Raw genomic sequence first — 20,100 nt, forward strand, 5'->3', positions numbered from 1 at the left:
CATTCATTTTTAATGATAGTAATATAAGCTAAGGAAAATTTTGATATCCATTTTAAAAAGACATCTTACCTTTCCTCTAAAAGTATATTGTGGGCATAGTTTTAAAAATACTTCATCCTTCTGTGTCTTAGTGGCTTCAGGTTCTAATTACCAGCCACGCGTCTTGGTATTGATACCCTGAGAATACAGAATTGGACTTGTTTGGCTCCTATCACACAAAACAAGGCTAAACTGTGTGTTCTGTATTGATTAACCACAAAGGATTAACCATCAGAGAAATAGGTTTCTCATCCATTTTCTCTGAAGAGCACCCCACGTAGGTTTCTGAGCCACAGATTTTAAGTAAGCAACCAAGAAGCCTAGAACCATCCGTACTTGTCTGCCTCCTCACACCCAGAACCTCATGGCATACTTTGAGAGTTTTTTGTTAAAACCCATGTCACCCTGCTTCCATTTGAGAAAATGACTGAGTATTTCTTAATATTTTAAGGCAGTAGACATGTTCATCAAAATAATCACAAATTGCACAAGGACAATTTGTTGCAGAATTCCCAATGGAAGTGAGAAGGCTGTATTTTCTTTGAAAGAAGTTTCTCAGAACAATAAGTGATCTATTACCAAAAAAAAAAAAAAGAACTCTGTTATTGTACAAGGACTTTGCCACATTCACAAATCGAGGTCTTATTTGCACTATTATTTAATAGCAACTGTGGAGATAGAAGACTTGAATTATAGGAGATTATCAGGCAAACTGCAATTTTATTTTTATTTCGTTTTTTGCTTCTGCAGTGTAAAAATTGTTCCATGGATACTTGAGAATGTAGTTGCAGAGGCAGAGCAGAGAGTGGCTGCAGAATGAGAGTTAGTTTGAACTCTGGTTACTCTAAGAGCTCCTGACTAAATCACACTTGGGCCATTTCCTTGGCAGGCCTGTCGGGCGATTTCCTGCGGGCAGGGAGATACTCCGCCCACACCGTTAACGGGGCGTGGTCGGCCTGGACGTCGTGGTCACAGTGCAGCCGAGACTGCAGCCGGGGCATCCGGAACCGGAAGCGTGTCTGCAACAACCCGGAGCCCAAGTTCGGGGGCATGCCTTGCCTGGGCCCGTCCCTGGAATACCAGGAATGCAACATCTTGCCCTGCCCAGGTGAGCAGGTCCCGAAATCTGGAAAAACTGAAACATCAAGGTCTTGGAAGACCTTCTCATCCGTCTTCCCTGGCTTTATGTTTGAGGTATAACTTGTGATAGATAAGTGGATACAGACACAGGTGTGGATGGAGGTGTAGATACAAAAATTGTGGACTTCCCAGGTGGCTCTAGTGGTAAAGAACCCACCTGCCAATGCAGGAGACATAAGAGATGCTGATTAATCCCAGGGTCAGTAAGAGCCTCTGGAGGAGGTCATGGAAACCCACTCCAGTGTTCTTGTCTGGAGAATCCCATAGACAGAGGAGCCTGGTGGGCTACAGTCCATAGGGTTACAAGAGTAGGACACAACTGAAGTGACATCGCATGCACACACACACACACACACATAGATATAGGTGTAAACATAGACACAGATGTAGATAGAGATATAGGTGTAGCTATAGATACAGATTTCCTTGGAGGAAGGCATGGCAACCCACTCCAGTATTCTTCCTGGAAAATCCCATGGACAGAGGAGCCTGGCGGGCTACAGTCCATGGGGTCTCAAGAGTCAGACATGACTGAAGTGGCTTAGCACAGCACAGCATAGACATAGGTTAGATACATAGACGTTGATGTGGAAGTAGATGCAGGTGTAGACACAGACATAGATGTAAGTATACATATCAGTTTAGATACATGGATGTAGAGATGATCTTCCAACTTCCTTGCTATAAAGACATATATAACCTAGACCAGATTATGTTCATCTGTTTCTGCTGCTGTTAAAGAAACCAGAACATACTCAGAGCCCCTCTGAGGGATGGTGGGCCCAGGCACTGCACCTCAGGAGAAGCGGGCTGGGTTTCGTTGTCTGGAGAGACATGTCCTGTCTTTGACATGGGAGGCTGGCCCCTCCCAGCCTGTGATGGGCCCAACCCCCCAGAACTGGCCTCCCTTCATACCGCAGAGCCTTCACCAGAGTGACAGTTAACAGGGCTAGCCCCCATGGGGCCTGCCAAGCCCGCCCCCAGGTGCCCTCAGCTGACAGGTGTCCACCTCCTCCTGAGTCCAGTCTTCTAAACGTGTAGCGCCTCTCAGGCAGGCCCACTGGAGGTGCGCTGTCAGAGTCTCCTCCCTGAGTCCACGAGTTCCTGCACAAGCGCAGGGTCAATAAATGAGCTGCAAGGGCCCCACGCAGGGTGTTGCGCACTGACACAGCTCCAAAGGCTCTCTGTCGTCTTTGATGCTCTGACCATCTCTGCCTTCTTCCTGCCCTGGCTCTGAGTGCAGCTGTGTCACTTTGATCGCTTCGTCTGGCCTTCCCATGTCAGAGCAGCTTTCATTTAACCCCATGCTGCATGGCCATCCTGCGCGCTGGGCTCTGGGGTTTTGTATCCTGCCTTCGACTTTGTCAGAGTGACCTCCCAAGGAGGGTGACCATCTCACTCTTGACCATGCCCTCAGCTCCCAGTGAGCCTGGCACACGCTCCAAATAGCTCCAGTGATGGTTGTTGAAGGATATGAAAATAAGCAGTTTGTTACTTGATCTTCCTTTTTTTTAATTCATTCAGTTCTTCAGCAGACATTTTTGATAACCCACTCTGCATTATTTACTCAATATAAAAAGGCTCGGGCTTTCCTGGTAGCTCAGCTGGTAAAGAATGCCCCAGCAATGCAGGAGACCTGGATTTGATCCCTGGGTCGGGAAGATCCCCTGGAGGAGGGATGGGCTACCCACTCCAGTCTTCTTGGGCTTTCCTGGTGGCTCAGACAGTAAAGAATCGCCCTGCAGTGCAGGAGGCCTCAGTTGCATCCCTGGGTTGGCAAGATCCCCTGGAGGAGAGCATGGTAACCCACTCCAGTATTCTTGCCTGGAAAATCCCCATGGACAGAGGAACCTGGCAGGCTACAACCCATGGAGTCGCAAAGAGTCGGACACGACTGAGGGACTAATCACAGCACAGCACAGAGAAAGACTCAGTGACCTGGTCCAGGTTGGAAAGGAACTTAAGAATTTAGTGAGGAGGCATCCTGTGAACAATGACAGCCTAGTAGGTCACCAGCTGTTCCGTTGATGACAAGACGTGGTGGCTACCTCAGCCAGGGACCCACTGAGCTGGAATCAGGGCAGCTGTACCGAGCAGGCTGCCCCTGGGCTGAGTCCTCAGGGCCACATGCGAGTAGGCCATATAGACAAGCAGGGGTGAGAAATAAGGGGTCGTGCTAAGTATGGTGCACAGGGTTTTTAAAGGCACAGAAGCCTGCATCTGTAGCATCTTTTTCAGTTGGTTAAAAAAATTTTTTTCCTGGATTCCTTAAGCCAGGAACTGGCTTGCAACAGTACTTAGACAGCATCTGTTAGATGGACAGATGGATGGATGATGAGCGAATTGTGGGCGGATGATGGATGGATGGATGATGAGAAGATGGTGGGCGGATAGTTGGGTGGGTGAATAAACATGTACATTAAACTTAATATACAGTCCCTAGCTTTGTAGTGGGGGCTCCTAGTCATGTTCCTGCTCCTCCCGCTACTTTGCACTTCCTAGACTATCTCTGCCTAAATTTCTCCAGCCTCAGGAGATTCTTCCCTCCAAACTACCCAGCTTTCTTGGCTGAGCCATGCTGAGGGGCTGGGAAAGGTCATGTCTTTCCCACAGTCCCAGTGTGGAGAGTCAAAGGGCTCTTCCTCCCACGGGGGGCCAAGAGGGAACCCGAGGGGCCACATGATTAGATTAGCATCTGTGCTGTAAAGAGAGGCCGGGAGGCAGCATGAGAAAGTCAGGACCCCTCGCCCACGCCACCTCCCCGGACTCCAGACACAAGCCCTGGCTGCCATCGGCAGAATGTGCAGACTCCTGCAGATTCTTGGGTGCTGCCCAGGCCCTCAGGTGCTAGGCTGGGGTCCGTCTCAGATACGTCCCATCATTGTGACCTAGTGGCTGCTTTTATTTTTGTGGATCTGCTGGTCAAGCCAACACTGTGTATACATAACCTTGTTGTATTGCAATAGCTCTTTTGAAAGCCAAGATTCCCTAGAGGGCTGTGAAAACATTCAGAGTGGCCCTCTTACTTTCCACTTGGGAGGGTACAAGTTCAGGGGCTAAGTGGGGCAAATGCTGATTCTCTCTCCCGCCTCCTAGAAAATTCCTACCACAACACGCAGGGATTGAAACAGCTCGTATCTTTGCATGCTGAGCTGCTCAGCCGGCTATGGGCTATTTTTGCCTCAACTAGGACTCTTCCCTTTCTATGAATTTACTCCTCCTCCATCCTCTTGGGTCCACAAAGGGGCGGTGTATTTTATTTTAAAATGAGTTTTCTCATTATGGGCTTCCTTGGTGGCTCAGGGGTAATCTACCTGCCAGTTCAGGAGATGTGGCTTTGATCCCTGGGTTGAGAAGATCCCCCAGAGAAAGAAACGGCAACCCATTCCAGTATTCTTGCCTGGGAAATCCCATGGACAGAGGAGCCTGGCGGGCTACAGTCCATGGGGTCAGACATGACTTAGCCACTAAATAACCACAGTGTTCTGTCTATAACATATATTAGGCGCCTGTGGTGTGCTAAGAACACTTATTGCTTCTCTGTCCGTGAAATCCTGAAGTCCACACTTTGTTCAGTAAACTGCAAGGAACACAAAGGGAGCCTAAGACTTTGGTTTTGTCCTGTGTGGTTGGCAGCAGTGAGCGGTAGCTGGAGCTTCACCTGAACAGCTACAGAACCAGGTTCATGGTCAGCCCCAGAGGCTGGATTTTGTTCTACAGACATACACGCATTCCTCAATCATCCTTACGCTTGCATGTTCCATGCTTAGAAGTATTTCCTGGAAGAATTGAGAGGAACTGAGGAAGCATGGGGAGGAATGTGGGAGACCCCATATGCCCTCCTGTGATGGTCCATGGTGTGCCCGACGCGTTCCCGCGGTGCAGACCCTGGGCAGCCCCACCAGCTCGGTCAGATGTGGGTTTCAGAAGTGCTGTGGTTTTCTGCCCCTTCCCAGTGGATGGCATGTGGTCATGCTGGTCCTCCTGGTCCACGTGCTCGGCAACGTGTGGAGGGGGACACTACATGAGGACACGCTCGTGCACAAACCCAGCCCCCGCCTACGGAGGTGACATCTGCCTGGGACTGCACACAGAGGAGGCGCTCTGCAACACGCAGCCCTGCCCCGGTAAGCAGCCCCTCCCTGCCCAGCGCAGAGGACAGGGCGATTTTGGCCTTCCCCTTGGTAAAGACTGCCCTCAATGCAGGAGATCCCGGTTCGATCCCTGGGTCAGGAAGATCTGCTGGAGAAGGGAGAGGCTACCCACTCCAGTTTTCTTGGGCTTCCCTTGTGGCTCAGCAGGAATCCGCCTGCAGTGCGGGAGACCTGGGTTAGATCCCTGGGTTGGGAAGATCCCCTGGAGAAGGGAACTCCAGTATTCTGGCCTGGAGAATTCCATGGACTATACAGTCCATGGGGTGCAAAGAGTCGGACACGACTGAGCGGCTTTCACTTTCACTTTTCGCTCTGTTGGCGGAATGGTGAAATTGACAGAAGTGTGTCTCAGGAAGACTAAAAGAGGGGACACAGCGGTGCCACAGTGTTGCCCGTGAAGTGACTTCATAACACGTTGTTCTGCTAATACGATGGACTCATTCTCACCATGCCACGGTTGCAGAACTAGCAACAGAAACTGGTGATGACCAAGCATTCTTATAGTATTGAAGCTGGTAATGGGTACTGAGGGGCTTCCCCTCTGGCTCAAGTGGTAAAGAATCCACCTGCCAGTGCAGGAGATGTGGGTTCAATCCCTGGGTCGGGAAGATCCCTGGAGAAGGAAATGGCACCCACTCAAATATTCTTGCCTGGGAAATCCCATGGATGGAGGAGCTTGGCAGGCTACAGACCATAAGGTCACAAAGAGTCATACATGACTGAGTGACTGAGCAGGCAGGCAAGGAATGCGAACTGACATTTTGTTGCTGAGAATCAGGGTGGGAATCAGAGAGCCTTTATGGAGTGGCTTCACAGGAATCCCCCCAGGGCCGTAGGCGTGGGTTCCGGGCTCCAAGGCTGGGCGGCCGAGGTGCCCAGGGGACACCCTGCAGAGCCTTCCCCATCCAAGAGTAGTTCACTTTTCTAACATAGAGGGACCACTTGGAGTGAAAATGAGACACTCTCCTCTGAATCTGACTTAAACTTTGAAACACACTAATGTGTGTGTATGTGTGTGTGTGTGTGTTTTTAACTAGCTCCAGAATATTTTCCATGCAGGTTTCCTGTATATTGAGAAGTGTTTAGAAACTGTGTCCTCAGTCAGTCCAAAAGCAGTTACTTTACACATTTCTCAGGAAATACTGTACCCTTTACAATCAATCAAAACACAAGTTTGGTTTCCAGATTTTCCCTGAACTGCAAAGAGGATACTTATATTTAAAAAGGAAGAAAAAACCAAAGTGTGTAGAAAAAAGGAAGAAAAAAGCAAAGTGTGTACTAACAATATTTTATATTATTAATATTTCAGAAATATTATTGAGAGTTCATTTTTTTTAAACTCCTCACTTAAAATGTGTATTAATCCTCTCTTTTCACACATCTATGTACCCGGGCGAATTTAACAAATCCTAGGGAATCTCCTCCTCTGGGGTAAAGTGACCTTAGCTGGCTCATCTTTTGACCTTGACCCAGACTTGTTCATGGATCTTTGGTGCTTCAGGCACAGTAAACACGGGATAGAACGAATTCTACCTCAAGTGCCACCTGCCAGTGGTGTACTGACTCTGCAGGGCTGTTTTCATAACAGAAAAGAAAGTATTAGTATGTGTAGTAGCTTGAACCCCCTTCAGCAGCCAAGACTTTCTCAGTTCTCTTGCCTGGGTGCTGAGACCTGTAGAAATTCTCCAGGGACGTATGTGAGTGTGAATGATCCTGCAGGATAGTGTCTAACATTACTTTAGAGCATTAAAATAATGTGTGTTTTAGAAAGTGTATTCTAAGCACATTATTTCTAATCAAAGGTATATGAGTTCTTTGATTCATGCTCCAGTGTATTTTATTTACTGAACTTGGTCATGAGATATGAGTCTATCTTATTTGTAAACTATAAATATCGTATGCAAACTCAATGTCGGTAAGCTGCCAGGCTTCCAGGTTGGTGGATGTTAATGGTCTTGTTGCCGCATCTCGTCTCCTCCGGCCCCTGCAGAGAGCTGGTCGGAGTGGTCAGAGTGGTCAGAGTGTGACGTGGCTGGAGTCCAGGTCCGTGTCCGCCAGTGCGTCCTTCTGTTCCCCGTGGGCAGCCAGTGTTCCGGAAACACCACAGAAAGCCGGCCCTGCATTTTTGATTCCAACTTCATTCCAGGTAAGGGGGCAGAGATGCTTATTAGTGTGAACAAAATCACTTCTAATGTTTCAGGAGGAAATGATTCATGGGTAGGAGTTTTAACTGCTCTTTGAGGTTCTGTTTGGTAAAACAAGAGATCATTCAATCAGTTCTTATGGTTTCAAGGTGGTTATGAATTTGTGGGAGTTCCCAGGTGGTGTAGTGGTAAAGAACCTATCTGCCAATGCAAGAGATATAAGAGATGCAGGTTCTATCCCCGGGTCGGGAAGATCCCCTGGAGGAGGGCATGGCAACCCACTCCACTTTTCTTGCCTGGCGAATCCCATGGACAGATGAGCCTGGCAAGCTACAGTCCACAGGGTTGCAAAGAGTAGGACACAGCTGAAGTGATGTAGCATGCACACACACATAGATATAGATGTAGACGTAGATATGGATGTAGGCGTAGATGTAGATATGGATGCAGGTGTAGACATAGATGTGGATACAGGTGTAGATGCAGATGCATGCATGCATATAGAGTAGACATAGATATAGATGTAGACATAGATATAGATGTGAGAGTTGGATGTAAGATACAGATGTATAGATAGGGTGTAGACATAGATGGGACTTCCCAGGTGATGCCAGTGGTAAAGAACCTGCCTGTCAATGCAGGAAACATAAGAAGTGGTAAAGAACCCACTCCAGTACTCTTGCCTGGAAAATCCCATGGGCGGAGGAGCCTGGTAGGCTGCAGTCCATGGGGTCGCTGAGTCGGTCCGACTCTTCAAGACCCCATGGACCATAGCCTACCAGGCTCCTCCACCCATGGGATTTTCCAGGCAAGAGTACTCCAGTGCATGAAAGTGAAAAGTGAAAATGAAGTTGCTCAGTCGTGTCCGACTCTTAGCGACCCCATGGACCACAGCCTACCAGGCTCTTCCATCCATGGGATTTTCCAGGCAAGAGTACAGGAGTGGGGTGCATTGCCTTCTCCGGAAGCGACTTAGCAGCAGGAGACGTAAGAGATGCTGATTAATCCCTGGATCTGGAAGGTCCTCTGGAGGGCATGGCGTAGATATAGACAGAGATACAGGTGTAGACACAGATGCAGGTATAGACATAGATACAGGCATAAACATAGATGTAGACATAGATACAGATGTAGATAGAGGTATAGGTGTAGATATAGATACAGGTTTCCCTGGAGGAGGGCGTGGCAACCCACTTCACTGTTCTTGCCTGGAGAATCCCATGGACAGAGGAGCACAGTGGGCTACGTCCTTGGGGTCGCAAAGAGACAAAACCGAAGCAACTTAGCAGGCATGCACACATGCATGGATTTGTGGGTAATGCAGTTGGAGACTTGAATTTAGGCCATGAGTTTTAAGATTTTTTAAGCACAATATCTTCTACAATTTATTGACTATAACACAGTTTGTTCAAAAAATGAAAATAGATTGTTTTTTTTTTAAATATTAGATTAAATGCTTTGGCCATGCTGTGCATATTTGTTTGCACAGAGAAAAAAGGACCGTTCTTTTCATGTAATCTTAGTATATTTGGGAAAATGGAAACCGATCCTTATTCTCGTCTTAGAGAAGAGGTTGGCTGGCCCTTCGGCTACAGTCCTTTCCATGTGAAATCAATGTTTGGTTAATAGTGATAGCTTATCACCCATCACATGCTCACCCAGGCACCGGCTGTTGTTCAGTCACTCAACTGTCTGATTCTTTGCGACCCCATGGACCGCAGTACAGTGGGCCCCCCTGTCCTCCACTGTCTTCCAGAGTTCACCCAAGTTCATGTCCATTGAGGTGGTGATACCATCTAAACACCAAACCAAAAGGCATGGGCTAGATACTTACAAAATATTTCACATATTTCTACCATGTCCCTTAGGACTCTGACATGGACCAAAAGCAGAGAGTAACCTCTTAAAAGGTTGCAATAGAGAATACCTTGTTTTCCCCTAAAGGAAAATGTAGTCGTGTTTTAGAGAAAGTTACCTTAGGCCTCCTAAGGCACCTCAATCTTCCACCATCTAGAACTGCAGGAGTGTTTATTATTGCTTCCTTTTCAACCATAGACATATTTTTAATTCTTGCTATTGAATGAAAAATCAGGAGCATTTCTGGACTCCTGAAATGGTGTGTATCCTTGGGAGTTAAACATTTAGGTGGATCTCTCCTTTTATTGGCATCCTACTTGTGGGTTTCACATAAGCATGGAAGACAGCATGAATGAGCTCTGAGTAGGAAAATTATTTGTTGAGGCAATTTCTTTTGAGCTCTAGTGGAACGGTCTCCTCCCCAGGGAATGTGACAACACTGGTTTTGATGAGACAAAAGATCTGAGGCAGAAACCAGGGAGGCAGATGCTGCAGTGTTCCACAGCGAGCAGAATACATTGTAACAGAAAATCTGCACAAACTCCACCCTTGTTTTGAAACAAGTGCCCTGATTTCACTCTGGGAGACCATAGTATTCTCTGTTGCTGTAATGAATCTCACTCCTTTGCAATCAAGATGACCTTGACCAGATGCATCTCAGGTTGGCTAAAACAAACAAATAATTGTGTTTTTAAAAAAAAATTGATTACGCTTTTCGAAACATTGACTCACATAAAACTCAAAATCATTAGACACTTTGTAAATGAATCATTAATGTGATCTTCCTTCCCTTCATACATTGTGATTGAATCTTTTTTTCCAGAAGTGTCTGTGGCCAGATCCAGCAGCATAGAAGAGAAAAGATGTGGGGGTGAGTTCTGTTTTTTAATTAATTCCTAGTGCATTTCTGATATTTTCCAGTTGTTTCTAATCTCATATGTTTCATGTGATGTTTCTGCTATTGACCAAGAAAAACAGATTAGAGGAACTCCTCGATCTAAACACATTTTATTTTGGCAGTGAAAATGCAAAGGAGTCCATATTTGATGTCTGCATCAGTGATTCTTACATTGGGTCCTTAGATCAGCAGCATCAGTATCATGTGGGAACTTGATAGAAATGCAGGTTTTCAGGCCCCTTTCAATCTACAGAATCAGAACCTCACTGAGAGGGGTCCGGCTCTGCGGTTTAATAAGCCCCTCAGGTGTTTTTGGTGGATGTAAGCTGTATGATCCAGTGATTCTGGTATTAGCTACAGTTAGATTTCCCACGAGTAAAACAGAATGCAACCATTTTGTTTATATTTATAGTGTAAATCCATGACAGCCAGCCTCAGATCTCCAAAAGGCTGAAGCAATAAAATGATACAGTTTTATTATGGGCGAAAGGTTAGACATGTCTCTAGAGATATTTTTCAAACTTCCAGCAACCCTGAATGACAGAAATCGCATTCCTTGGGTCAAATCCATGATGCTTTTGGACTTTCCCGTCTAGTTCTATCCTGTCTGGACTGGAGGGGCTGGCTGTCCACTGATCAGAGTCCAGCCGCTGTCCAGCTGCTGTGTGGAGCCAGTACCCAAACACAGGACCAGTGTCTTCCTGTGTGTACGTGCTGACCAGTCCTAGCATAATCTATTCCAGCTGGGAGTCCCAGACAGCTCAGGTCAAAGGTCTTGGGTCTCTCACACTCAGAAAGAAGCTGGATTTTCAGAGGTGTGTTTTGGGGATGTACTTGCGTTATTAAATACACTGATAAAGTCTGTCTACACTGTTACATTCTGTTTACTCAGCCATCTGTTAATCCATTTGTTTTCAGTCGTGTTTACTGAGCACCCACTCTGTTCCAGTTTTGTGAGGGGTGCGTACAGTGGGGACTCGAATAGCTCCAACTCATCTGGAAAGAAATGACATATCCCAGGAGAGCCCTGTGCCTGAGAAGGGTGAAGTCTCAAGTCTGATGTGGGTCAATTCACTGAGTTCACAGACTAGCGACCACTGCCTTGGGATCTGGGCTTCCCCAGTGACTCAGCGGTAGAGAAGCCTCTTGTAATGCAGGAGACACAGGAGACTGGGGTTCGATCCCTGGGTCAGGAAGAGCCCCTGGAGGAGGGCATGGCAACCCACTCCAGTATTCTTGCCTGGAGAATCCCATGGACAGAGGAGCCTGGCGGGCTACAGTCCATAGGGTTGCAAAGAGTCAAACATGACTGAAGCAACTGAGCACGCACACACCTTGGGATCCAGCTGCAAGATGAATGTGGGTTGGTTCACAGAAGAATAATTGGCACCTTAGTATTTTTGGATCAGTCACTATATGCTCAACACTGTATCAGATGACAGGAGGTTTCCTATTTCATCCCTGCAAAGTTTGTTCCTGTGGGTGCCGCAGCCCACAGTTCTTTTTGTAAAACCCTTGGCAATAGAGAAGGATTCGGAAATCAGCGTTTTTCAGGGTATAGACGGCTGATACTGGGCATATACAGTATGACATCCCCGAGGATCTGGGGACCACACTCCATAGTAACCAGTCTCTTTAAAGACCTTGCCATGGAATATGGGTGAAGGGAAGCAGCTAATGAATGCTCCTCCTGGCATTTCTGGTCAGTTCTGCAGCAAACGGTCAGGTCGGCTCAGGTCGGGCTTCACTGCCAGATGAGTGGTGAAAAATCATTTGTGTTCAGAGACTGGTTTTGGGAATTGTAGAGAAGGCATAGCAGCCAGAGCTTTTATCTGCATTTTATAAACAGAGAGACGGTCAGAGAGAAGAGGTTCACAGGAAGTCGAAGTGGAGCTGGGTCTAGATCCAGACGGTGGGATCCCAGTGTGAGTGTTAAGCCCGGAGCACCTTGGGTTTCCAAGATGGCTCAGTGATAAAGAATCTGCCTGCCAAAGCAGGAGATGTCAGTTCAATCCCTGGGTCAGGAAGATCCCCTAGAGAAGGAATTGGCAACCCACTGCAATAATCTTGCCTGAGAAATTTCTTGGGCAGAGGAGCCTGATGGGTTATAGTCTGTGCAGTCACAAAGAGTCAGACATGACTTAGCAACTAAACGACAATCACCACAAGAAAAGAGTCCTGGTGCTGAGTGTCCCACGGGAAGGTGTCTGGGGTCTGCAGCCATAGCATCTCTGTCCAGGCAGCACTCTTAGACAATACCCAGGGTCCCCAGAGTGGCAGAGATTATAGAGAGTGTCCCCATCCTGAGGGATTTCAAGGCAGAATCTGGGTGCAGCCAGCTGATGCTTCTGCAGCATGACTGACCCTGCAGGTGTAACACAAATTCACAAGCCACTTTCCTCAGCTGGCCTTCTCAGGGTAAGATATGGGAGTCCTGCCAAGACCTTGAACATCCAGGAGGACATGACACAGAAGGCCCTTTTGTCTCTCTTACTCTCTTTAGTCGCTCAGTCGTGTCCGACTCTTGCAACCCCATGGACTGTAGCCTCTGTGGAGGGGGTTGCCATTTCCTTCTCCAGGGGATCTTCCCAACCCAGGAATCGAACCTGGGTCTCCTGCATTGCAAGCAGATTCTTTACCAACTGAGCTAGGAGGGACAGAAGGCCCACTTCCATCCTAAGACTCAGCATTTGTGTGTTTGAGCCAGTTCTGCCATATGCTGCACCAAATCAAACCTCAAGGTGCTATTGATTCAGTCATAGAAACTTTAATCACAGTCTTCAAAACTCATTGTTTTGGTCTTAGGCTGCTGACACTGGCACAGCAGAGCAGGTGGGTAAGTGGTCATGTGTGCAGGCGTGCTCCAGATGGTCAGTCGTGTCTGACTCTTTGTGACTCTGTGGACTCTAGCCCTCCAGGCTCCTCTGTCCATGGGATTTCCCAGGCAAGAATAGTGGGGGAGATTGCCATTCCCTTCTCCAAGGGATCTTCCTGACCCAGGGATTGAATCTGAGTCTCCTGCATTACAGGCCAATTCTTTACAGTCTGAGCCCCCGGGGAAGCCCTGTGGGTAAGAGGTCAGATGGGGCTAATTGTAGGTGACAAGTAAAAAGCGTTACCTAGCAAGGAGTTTTGAGGATGTTGAGGGGACTTCACAGATAACTTTTTTCAGCTTATTGAAAAATCAGTCAAACTTTACACAGATAATTGACCAGTTGAGCCCACTGGGTAATTGGTCTCTGTTCCAAATTTACTGAACCAAAACAATAGCAAAAAAGCATATTCAAAGCAAAGTGCCACACTAAGCAGATTCAAGAGATTTAATAGGAACAATTTTTCACTTACACAGAAAAAAATGTAGGCCTCTTGAAAGGTTCTGACTTTGAGAGCTATTTTTAGTTGCATGAGACCCAGAGACTATACAATCATCCTAGGGATGTCAGCTGGCCCAGCCTTCCCCAGGCACCTGCAGGAATGATTCACTTGACTAATGACAAAGTATCTGCATATGGAGAGAGTCATACATCTTCCCCTGTTATAATATAATATGTTACTACTACAGCAGAAGTACTTTTATAAATTTTAAAGTACTGTATTGCCAAAAAAAGAAAAAGCTAACCATCATCTGAGGCTTTGGCAAGTCATAATTTTTTGCAATAGTAACATCAAAGATCACTGATCACAGATTACCATAACAGATTCTAACAGTAATAAAAAAAAAAGTTTGAACTATTGCAAAAATTGCTAAAATGTGACACAGAGACACGTGGTGAGCAAATGCTGCTGGAAAAATGGTGCCAATGGACTTGCTAGACAGATAGTCCCCACCAGTCTTCCATGTGTGAAAAGCACAGAATCTGCAGCTGTGCTCTGTCTGCACCATCAGAACCCAGAGCGGCTGTGCCGTGCGTGCTCCCCTCTCACCCTCACTGGCCTTTGTTTACAAGCCGCTGCGTATTTAAGGCTCACCTCCAACCTCTTGTCTGTGTCTTGCCTGTTGTATGGGTCTTGTTCTCTGAATATGCCCACAGGAAGGGCTCCTGTGAACAGTGTTCTCCAAGTTGTGACACTGAGACAACAGATTATTCTCCTTATACTTGAAAGTCAGTTTTGCTGGATATAAAGAATAAAATACCTAGGAATAAATGTACATAAGAAGGCAAAAGATCCATACTCAGAAAACTGTAAGACACTAGTAAAAGACAAACAAATGACACGAACAGATGGAGAGATGTACCATGTTCTTAAATTGGAAAAATCAATATTGTGAAAATGACTATTGTTACCTAAAGGAAATTACAGATTCAGTGAAATCCCTATCAAATTACTAATGGCATTTTTCACAGAATTATAACCAAATTATTTTACAATTTATATGAAAACACAGAAGACCCCAACTAGCCAAAGCAAGTTTGAAAAAGAAAAATAGAGCTGGAGGAATCAGGAGCCCTGACTTCAGGCTATATTACAAAGCTACAGTAATCAGTACAGTATGGTACTGGCACAAAAACAAAACTATAGCTCAATGGATTAGGATAGAAAACCCAGAGAAAAACACCCGCTTCTACAGTGACCTAATCTGTGACAGAGGAGACAAGGATATACAATGGAAAAAAGACAGTCTCTTCAATGAGTGGTGCTGGGACAACTGGACAGCACGCATAAAAGAATGAAGTTAGAACACTCCCTAACACCTACACAAAAACAAACTCAAAATGGATTGAAGACGTAAACGTAAGACTGGACGCTCTGAAACTATTGGAGGAAAATATAGGCAGCAGAAGTGCTTTTATCCCCACATGGCCTTGACCCTGGAGGGTCTAAATGGCTATAAAGCATTGAGAAATGTCAACAAGTGTGGAGTCCACGCTTGCTTACCTTGAGGGTGGCTTTAGGGTTAGAGTAGAAGCTTCTAATGGTTGCTAGTAGAATGGCCCTTACATACTTAATTCTACTGTCCCAGATTCAGCCCTAAAGGCTTTAGACAAAATCAGAAAACGCCACAGATTTATTTATTCCTTTCACTTTGTTAAACCAGTGACCAAATAATCAAGAAGTGAAAAATTGAGGTGGATGTCAGGGAATGGGTGGTACTGTGGAATGTTCTAGTATCATCCTCCTGGATTATCCAGCCTCAGGTGCTGAAGGCACTGGAGGCCTCTATTAGGAATCATCAGTTTAGAATTTCAGTGGGAGTGGCAGTACATTGGTTATAGCTCACAGAGGACAGAGGAAGAGGCTGCCCTTCTACACCATCTTCATCTACCTTGGGGTGCAAATCCAGTTCCTAGGGCCCTAGAGCCCCAGAATATGGTGTCCAGGAGCAGCAAAGGGGCACAGCTTAGAGGGAGAAGCTTAGAGGGTTTAGAGATGGGTGAAGGATGCTCCACCTGTGCTCTGGATTCCAGGTGAGGCAAAGGCAGCCCTCAGAGTCCTTGGGAAGGAGCCCAGGTGATTAAAGAACAAATATGCCAGGACCTGCTGGGTACAGGGAACAGACTCACAGGTCTTCTCTCCCTGGGGACCTCCCCATGTGGCCCAGTCTTCTCGTCCGGCATCCACAGTGGTACCCAGCAGGCATCTTCAGTGGTCCCATTTGAGTGCAGAGTGGGCAGTGAGAGAGAGGAAGGGTGACACTTGGCATCTGGTGATGCATGAAGGGGACATCTGGGAGGAAAGCTAGAGCCTCAGAAGTGCCCTGTGCAATGGAGACACAAGGCCAGTAACCCTCAGGCAACTGGTGAGCTGTACATTGCCAAGACAGCAGAAAAGCATTGAGGTCATATTTTGCTTTACCTGAATTTCAGTAATTTCAGCTTCATGGGCACAGCTCAGATGTCATCTTTATTTCCTAAAAGGCTTAAAATTTTGATTGTCGAGTGTTTTACCAACACACAGTGAATATCTTATTTTTTATTTTGTTGTTCTTTCTCAGACATTAAGCAGGCCTTGCTATGCCACTTTGATACCACTCAAACCAATCCTATATTAGAGACATAAGGCCCTATCAGTTCATTTTTTCAATATTTTGTATTTATAACTCAAAATAACTTGAAATGTTATTAAGTAGGAAAAAAACACTGTATAAAAGAGGGTCATTTCATGACCATTAAAAGATCATATTTCTTTGATACAAATCCTTTGTTTCTTTGGAGTAAAGCATTTTACTTATAAGGTCTCCAAAATACAAAGTGAGTGAAAAAAATGGTACCTGGGTGACATTTACAACAGACACACACAGCATGTGAGTGTGCCTTGTGTCTCCAAAACATAGTACAGAAATGGTGACAGTCGTTTCCTCTTGGAAATTAAAAAAAGTAAAAAGACTTATTCTTGTCTACCCTTATGCACTTTCTAATGTTATACAATATGTGCATATTCATATTCCAAAAATGTAGTGGAAACATTAAGAATGATGCAATCAGAGCACAGTTTTAAACAATATGAAGCGATAAAGGAGAGGGGAAGTGGTCAGGCTTGCAGGTGAGTGGGGATGGGAAGCAGTGAGATGCATCCTCGCTTTGTTCCCGGGACACAGACAGGCTGTGTGCTGGGGCCCTCAGTCCCTTCAGGAGCATGGAAAACGTGCTCCCTAGGAACCCCAGGAACCACAGATCATGCTGCACTTGAGACAGAAGGACTTTCTTGTTCAAGCCTTTAAAGAGAAAAAATGTCTCTGCTAGGGTGTGTGGGGACGTCCAAAAGACTGGTTATAATCCATAAAAGCATTGACATAAACTACACTGGTCAATGCGGAGAAGTGTTTTGGTAGCAGTGACATTTTATATTATTAAAGATTTTTTTTTCATGGTCCACATTAAAAAAAAGGCTTTATTGAATTTGTTATGATACTGTTTCTGTCTTGTATCTTGTTTCTGTTTTTTTTTTTTGGTGGGGGGCGGGCAACAAGACACGTAGGATCTTAGCTCCCTGACCAGGGATCAAACCCACACCGCCCCCCTTAGAAGGCAGAGTCTTAACTGCAAACCACTGGGGACGTCCCTGGGACACTTCAAAGAAGGGTCTGATGATTTCCTGGTTTTGGAAGGAATGTGGTGCTTTCCCCTTGCATCCTTCTCTTTTCCTCTGAGCCCACTGTGCTGGGGAGGAGTGTGTCCCTTTCCCGGTGGCCTCACTGTGGCTCTTGTCTCCCCAGAGTTCAACTTGTTCCACATGATTGCCGTGGGGCTCAGCAGCTCCATCCTAGGCTGCCTTCTCACGCTGCTCGTCTACACCTACTGCCAGCGGTACCAGCAACAATCCCACGACGCCACCGTCATCCACCCTGTCGCACCCGCCCCTCTCAACACCAGCATAACCAACCACATTAACAAACTGGACAAGTACGACTCGGTGGAGGCCATCAAGGTAAGGATCGGCAGCCACTGCTGTGGCCAGGTATGCCAAGGAGGCAGGTGTTATCCTGGGGGCTGTCGGCAAAACTCAGTGGTGGTGATTCAGGTCATGGGGTGAGGGGCAAGGTGAATGACGTCTCTTATTTTTTCCGTTAATTTTTATTTGACATATTGAAAGAGAGTTGATTAGCAGTGTTGTGTTAATTTCAGGTGCACAGCAAAGTGATTCTGTTACATGTACATTTGGTTTCTGATTCTTTCCCATTATAGGTTGTTACAAGATATTGACTATGTTCCCCTGTGCTGCTTCCATGGTGGCTCAGACGGTAAAATCGTCTGTCTGCAGTGCTGGAGACCCGGGTTCAATCCCGGGTCGGGAAGATCCCCTGGAGAAGGAAATGGCAACCCACTCCAGTACTCTTGCCTGGAAAATTCCATGGACGGAGGAACCTCACAGGCTACAGTCCATGGGGTCTCAAAGAGTCTGACTTTGCTTTCACTTTTCACTTTGCTTTCACAAGATATTGAATATATTTCCCTGTGCTGCACAGTAAATCCTTGCTGTTTAGTTTGTGTATGATGATATATATCTATTAATCCCATACTCCTAATTTATCCCATGCCCACCTTTCCCATTTGGAAACCATAAGTTTATTTTCTATGTTTCTGCTTTGTAAATAAGTTCATTTGTATTATTTTTTAGATTCCACATATAATTGATATCATACGATATTTGTCTTTGTCCGGCGTACTTCACTTAGTATGATCCTGTCTACGTCTGTCCATGTTGCTGCAAATGCCATCATTTCATTAAGCTACCTGAATTTTGACATTCCTGTGAAGTTCATGGTTCCCCTTAATAGTCCTTAGGGAGTATGTTGATGCCCTGTCTCTCTGCTGTGATGGTTTCATTCAAAATCCAGTTTCTTTCCCACATGGAAAACGGAGTTTCTTCAGCCCTCACAGCTTCAGCTAGTTGGAGGCTCTTATGTCCCAGGATCTGCAGGGGCCTCTCTCATTCCTCTCATCACCATGGGGCCCCCACATGCATAGAGACAGAGCTGGATTCAGCAGCCATCAGCACGTTATACTGATCCATGATAGAGCCAGGAAATGAAGCCCCAAGAATTAATAACACACCCCACACACCTTCTCAGAACCAAGCCCCCAGAGGAGGAGGAACATGTGTTCCCAGGAGCAAGAATCTTCAAGGAGAAACCTCCAGTAGCCAAGAAGGGAGCCCTTCTCCGTGTGATCCCAACCCATCAGCTCACCTGTGATCAGTTGCTTCAAGCATCTGAAGATCATTTAGCTGGTCTCCTCTTCTCACTGAAGATCCAGGAGCCACTTAATCTGAAATCTTGCTGCTCTGAAGGCAAAGTACCGCTGTCCAGGCTCTAATGAGTCTTTCTAGAACTTTCTTATGACTCCTTGGCCAGATAAATCCTGGATGTTTGGGCTCTGCCATCTACCTAACATCTTTTATTTTGAGCCTCTCATAATTTACCCTCTACTTGGGATAGTTCAACAAAAGTACGGGTATGTAAAGTGAAGTGAAAATTGCTCAGTCATGTCTGGCTGTTTGCAACTCCATGGACTGTAGCCAGCCAGGCCCCTCTGTCCATGGGATTCTTCAGGCAAGAATACTGGAGTGGTAAGCCATTCCCTTCTTCAGGGGATCTTCTGACCCAGGGATTGAACCTGGGTCTCCTGCATTGCAGGCAGATTCTTTATCATCTCAACCACCAGGGAGGCCCCAGAGTATGGGTAACTATTCTCTTAGTGAGAAGGAGCTTTTGTGTCAGAAATGGCTGCAGTAGAAACCACCACCACCACAGTCACCTTCCCACAAGTGTAGAAAATGAGAAATTAAGAATCTCATGCATTTATGTAAATGTGTTCCTTCAAAATCTTTTATCAATGTACCATGACAATCCAAAAGCTGCTTATACAGCTACTCAGTTACAAGTGGTAATACTCAAAGTGCTCGTGAATTTGAAATCACTAGAGTCTTAGGTTTCCTGGAGGTTTCAATTTAGGTGTTCTAACTCTTGGAAATTTTCAGACTAAAGTTCAAAAGTAGACTTTCTGAGTAAAGCTCAAAAATAATCTGGACTGAAAAATCTACCGACCTCATCCTAGTTATGAGGCAAGTCCTCAACGAGGAAAATGATGTGCAGAAGCGTGTAAGTGAGAAAAGACATTTGAAAACAATGAAGGCTTAGGGGAGAGCTCACATACACACACAGCAGATTTTTGAACAACACTGCCCTTCTTGGGTCCACTTATTTGCAGATTTTTTCAGTATTACTACCGTACTCCACGATAGGAAGTTGGTTGGATCCAGGTGCAGCACTGTGGGTCCAGGCAGACCTCAGACGTGGAAGAACCACACGTATGGAGGGTGGACATAACTTATATTCAGATTTTCAGCTTCGAGGAGGGTCGGTGCCCCGAACACCTGTGTTGTTCCAGGGTCAACTATAATCGTCTCCTGTTACATTCTCTTTCTG

General features: G+C 46.0%; 1 protein-coding gene across 6 annotated transcripts in view; it reads left to right on the top strand.

Annotated features, from left to right (window-relative positions):
- SEMA5A (semaphorin 5A) overlaps positions 1 to 20,100 on the top strand; it is a 572,726-nt gene that overhangs the window by 545,827 nt on the left and 6,799 nt on the right. For all 6 annotated transcript variants that reach the window (XM_070774864.1, XM_070774868.1, XM_070774863.1 and 3 more), the window contains 5 exons: positions 929 to 1,147; positions 5,136 to 5,306; positions 7,324 to 7,479; positions 10,158 to 10,205; positions 17,389 to 17,600. In XM_070774864.1, coding sequence (XP_070630965.1) covers positions 929 to 1,147; positions 5,136 to 5,306; positions 7,324 to 7,479; positions 10,158 to 10,205; positions 17,389 to 17,600 — 806 coding nt within the window. The remainder of the gene's footprint in view (positions 1 to 928; positions 1,148 to 5,135; positions 5,307 to 7,323; positions 7,480 to 10,157; positions 10,206 to 17,388; positions 17,601 to 20,100) is intronic.

This window comes from Bos indicus, chromosome 20 (genome assembly GCF_029378745.1).
Source record: "Bos indicus isolate NIAB-ARS_2022 breed Sahiwal x Tharparkar chromosome 20, NIAB-ARS_B.indTharparkar_mat_pri_1.0, whole genome shotgun sequence".
NCBI lineage: Eukaryota > Metazoa > Chordata > Mammalia > Artiodactyla > Bovidae > Bos > Bos indicus.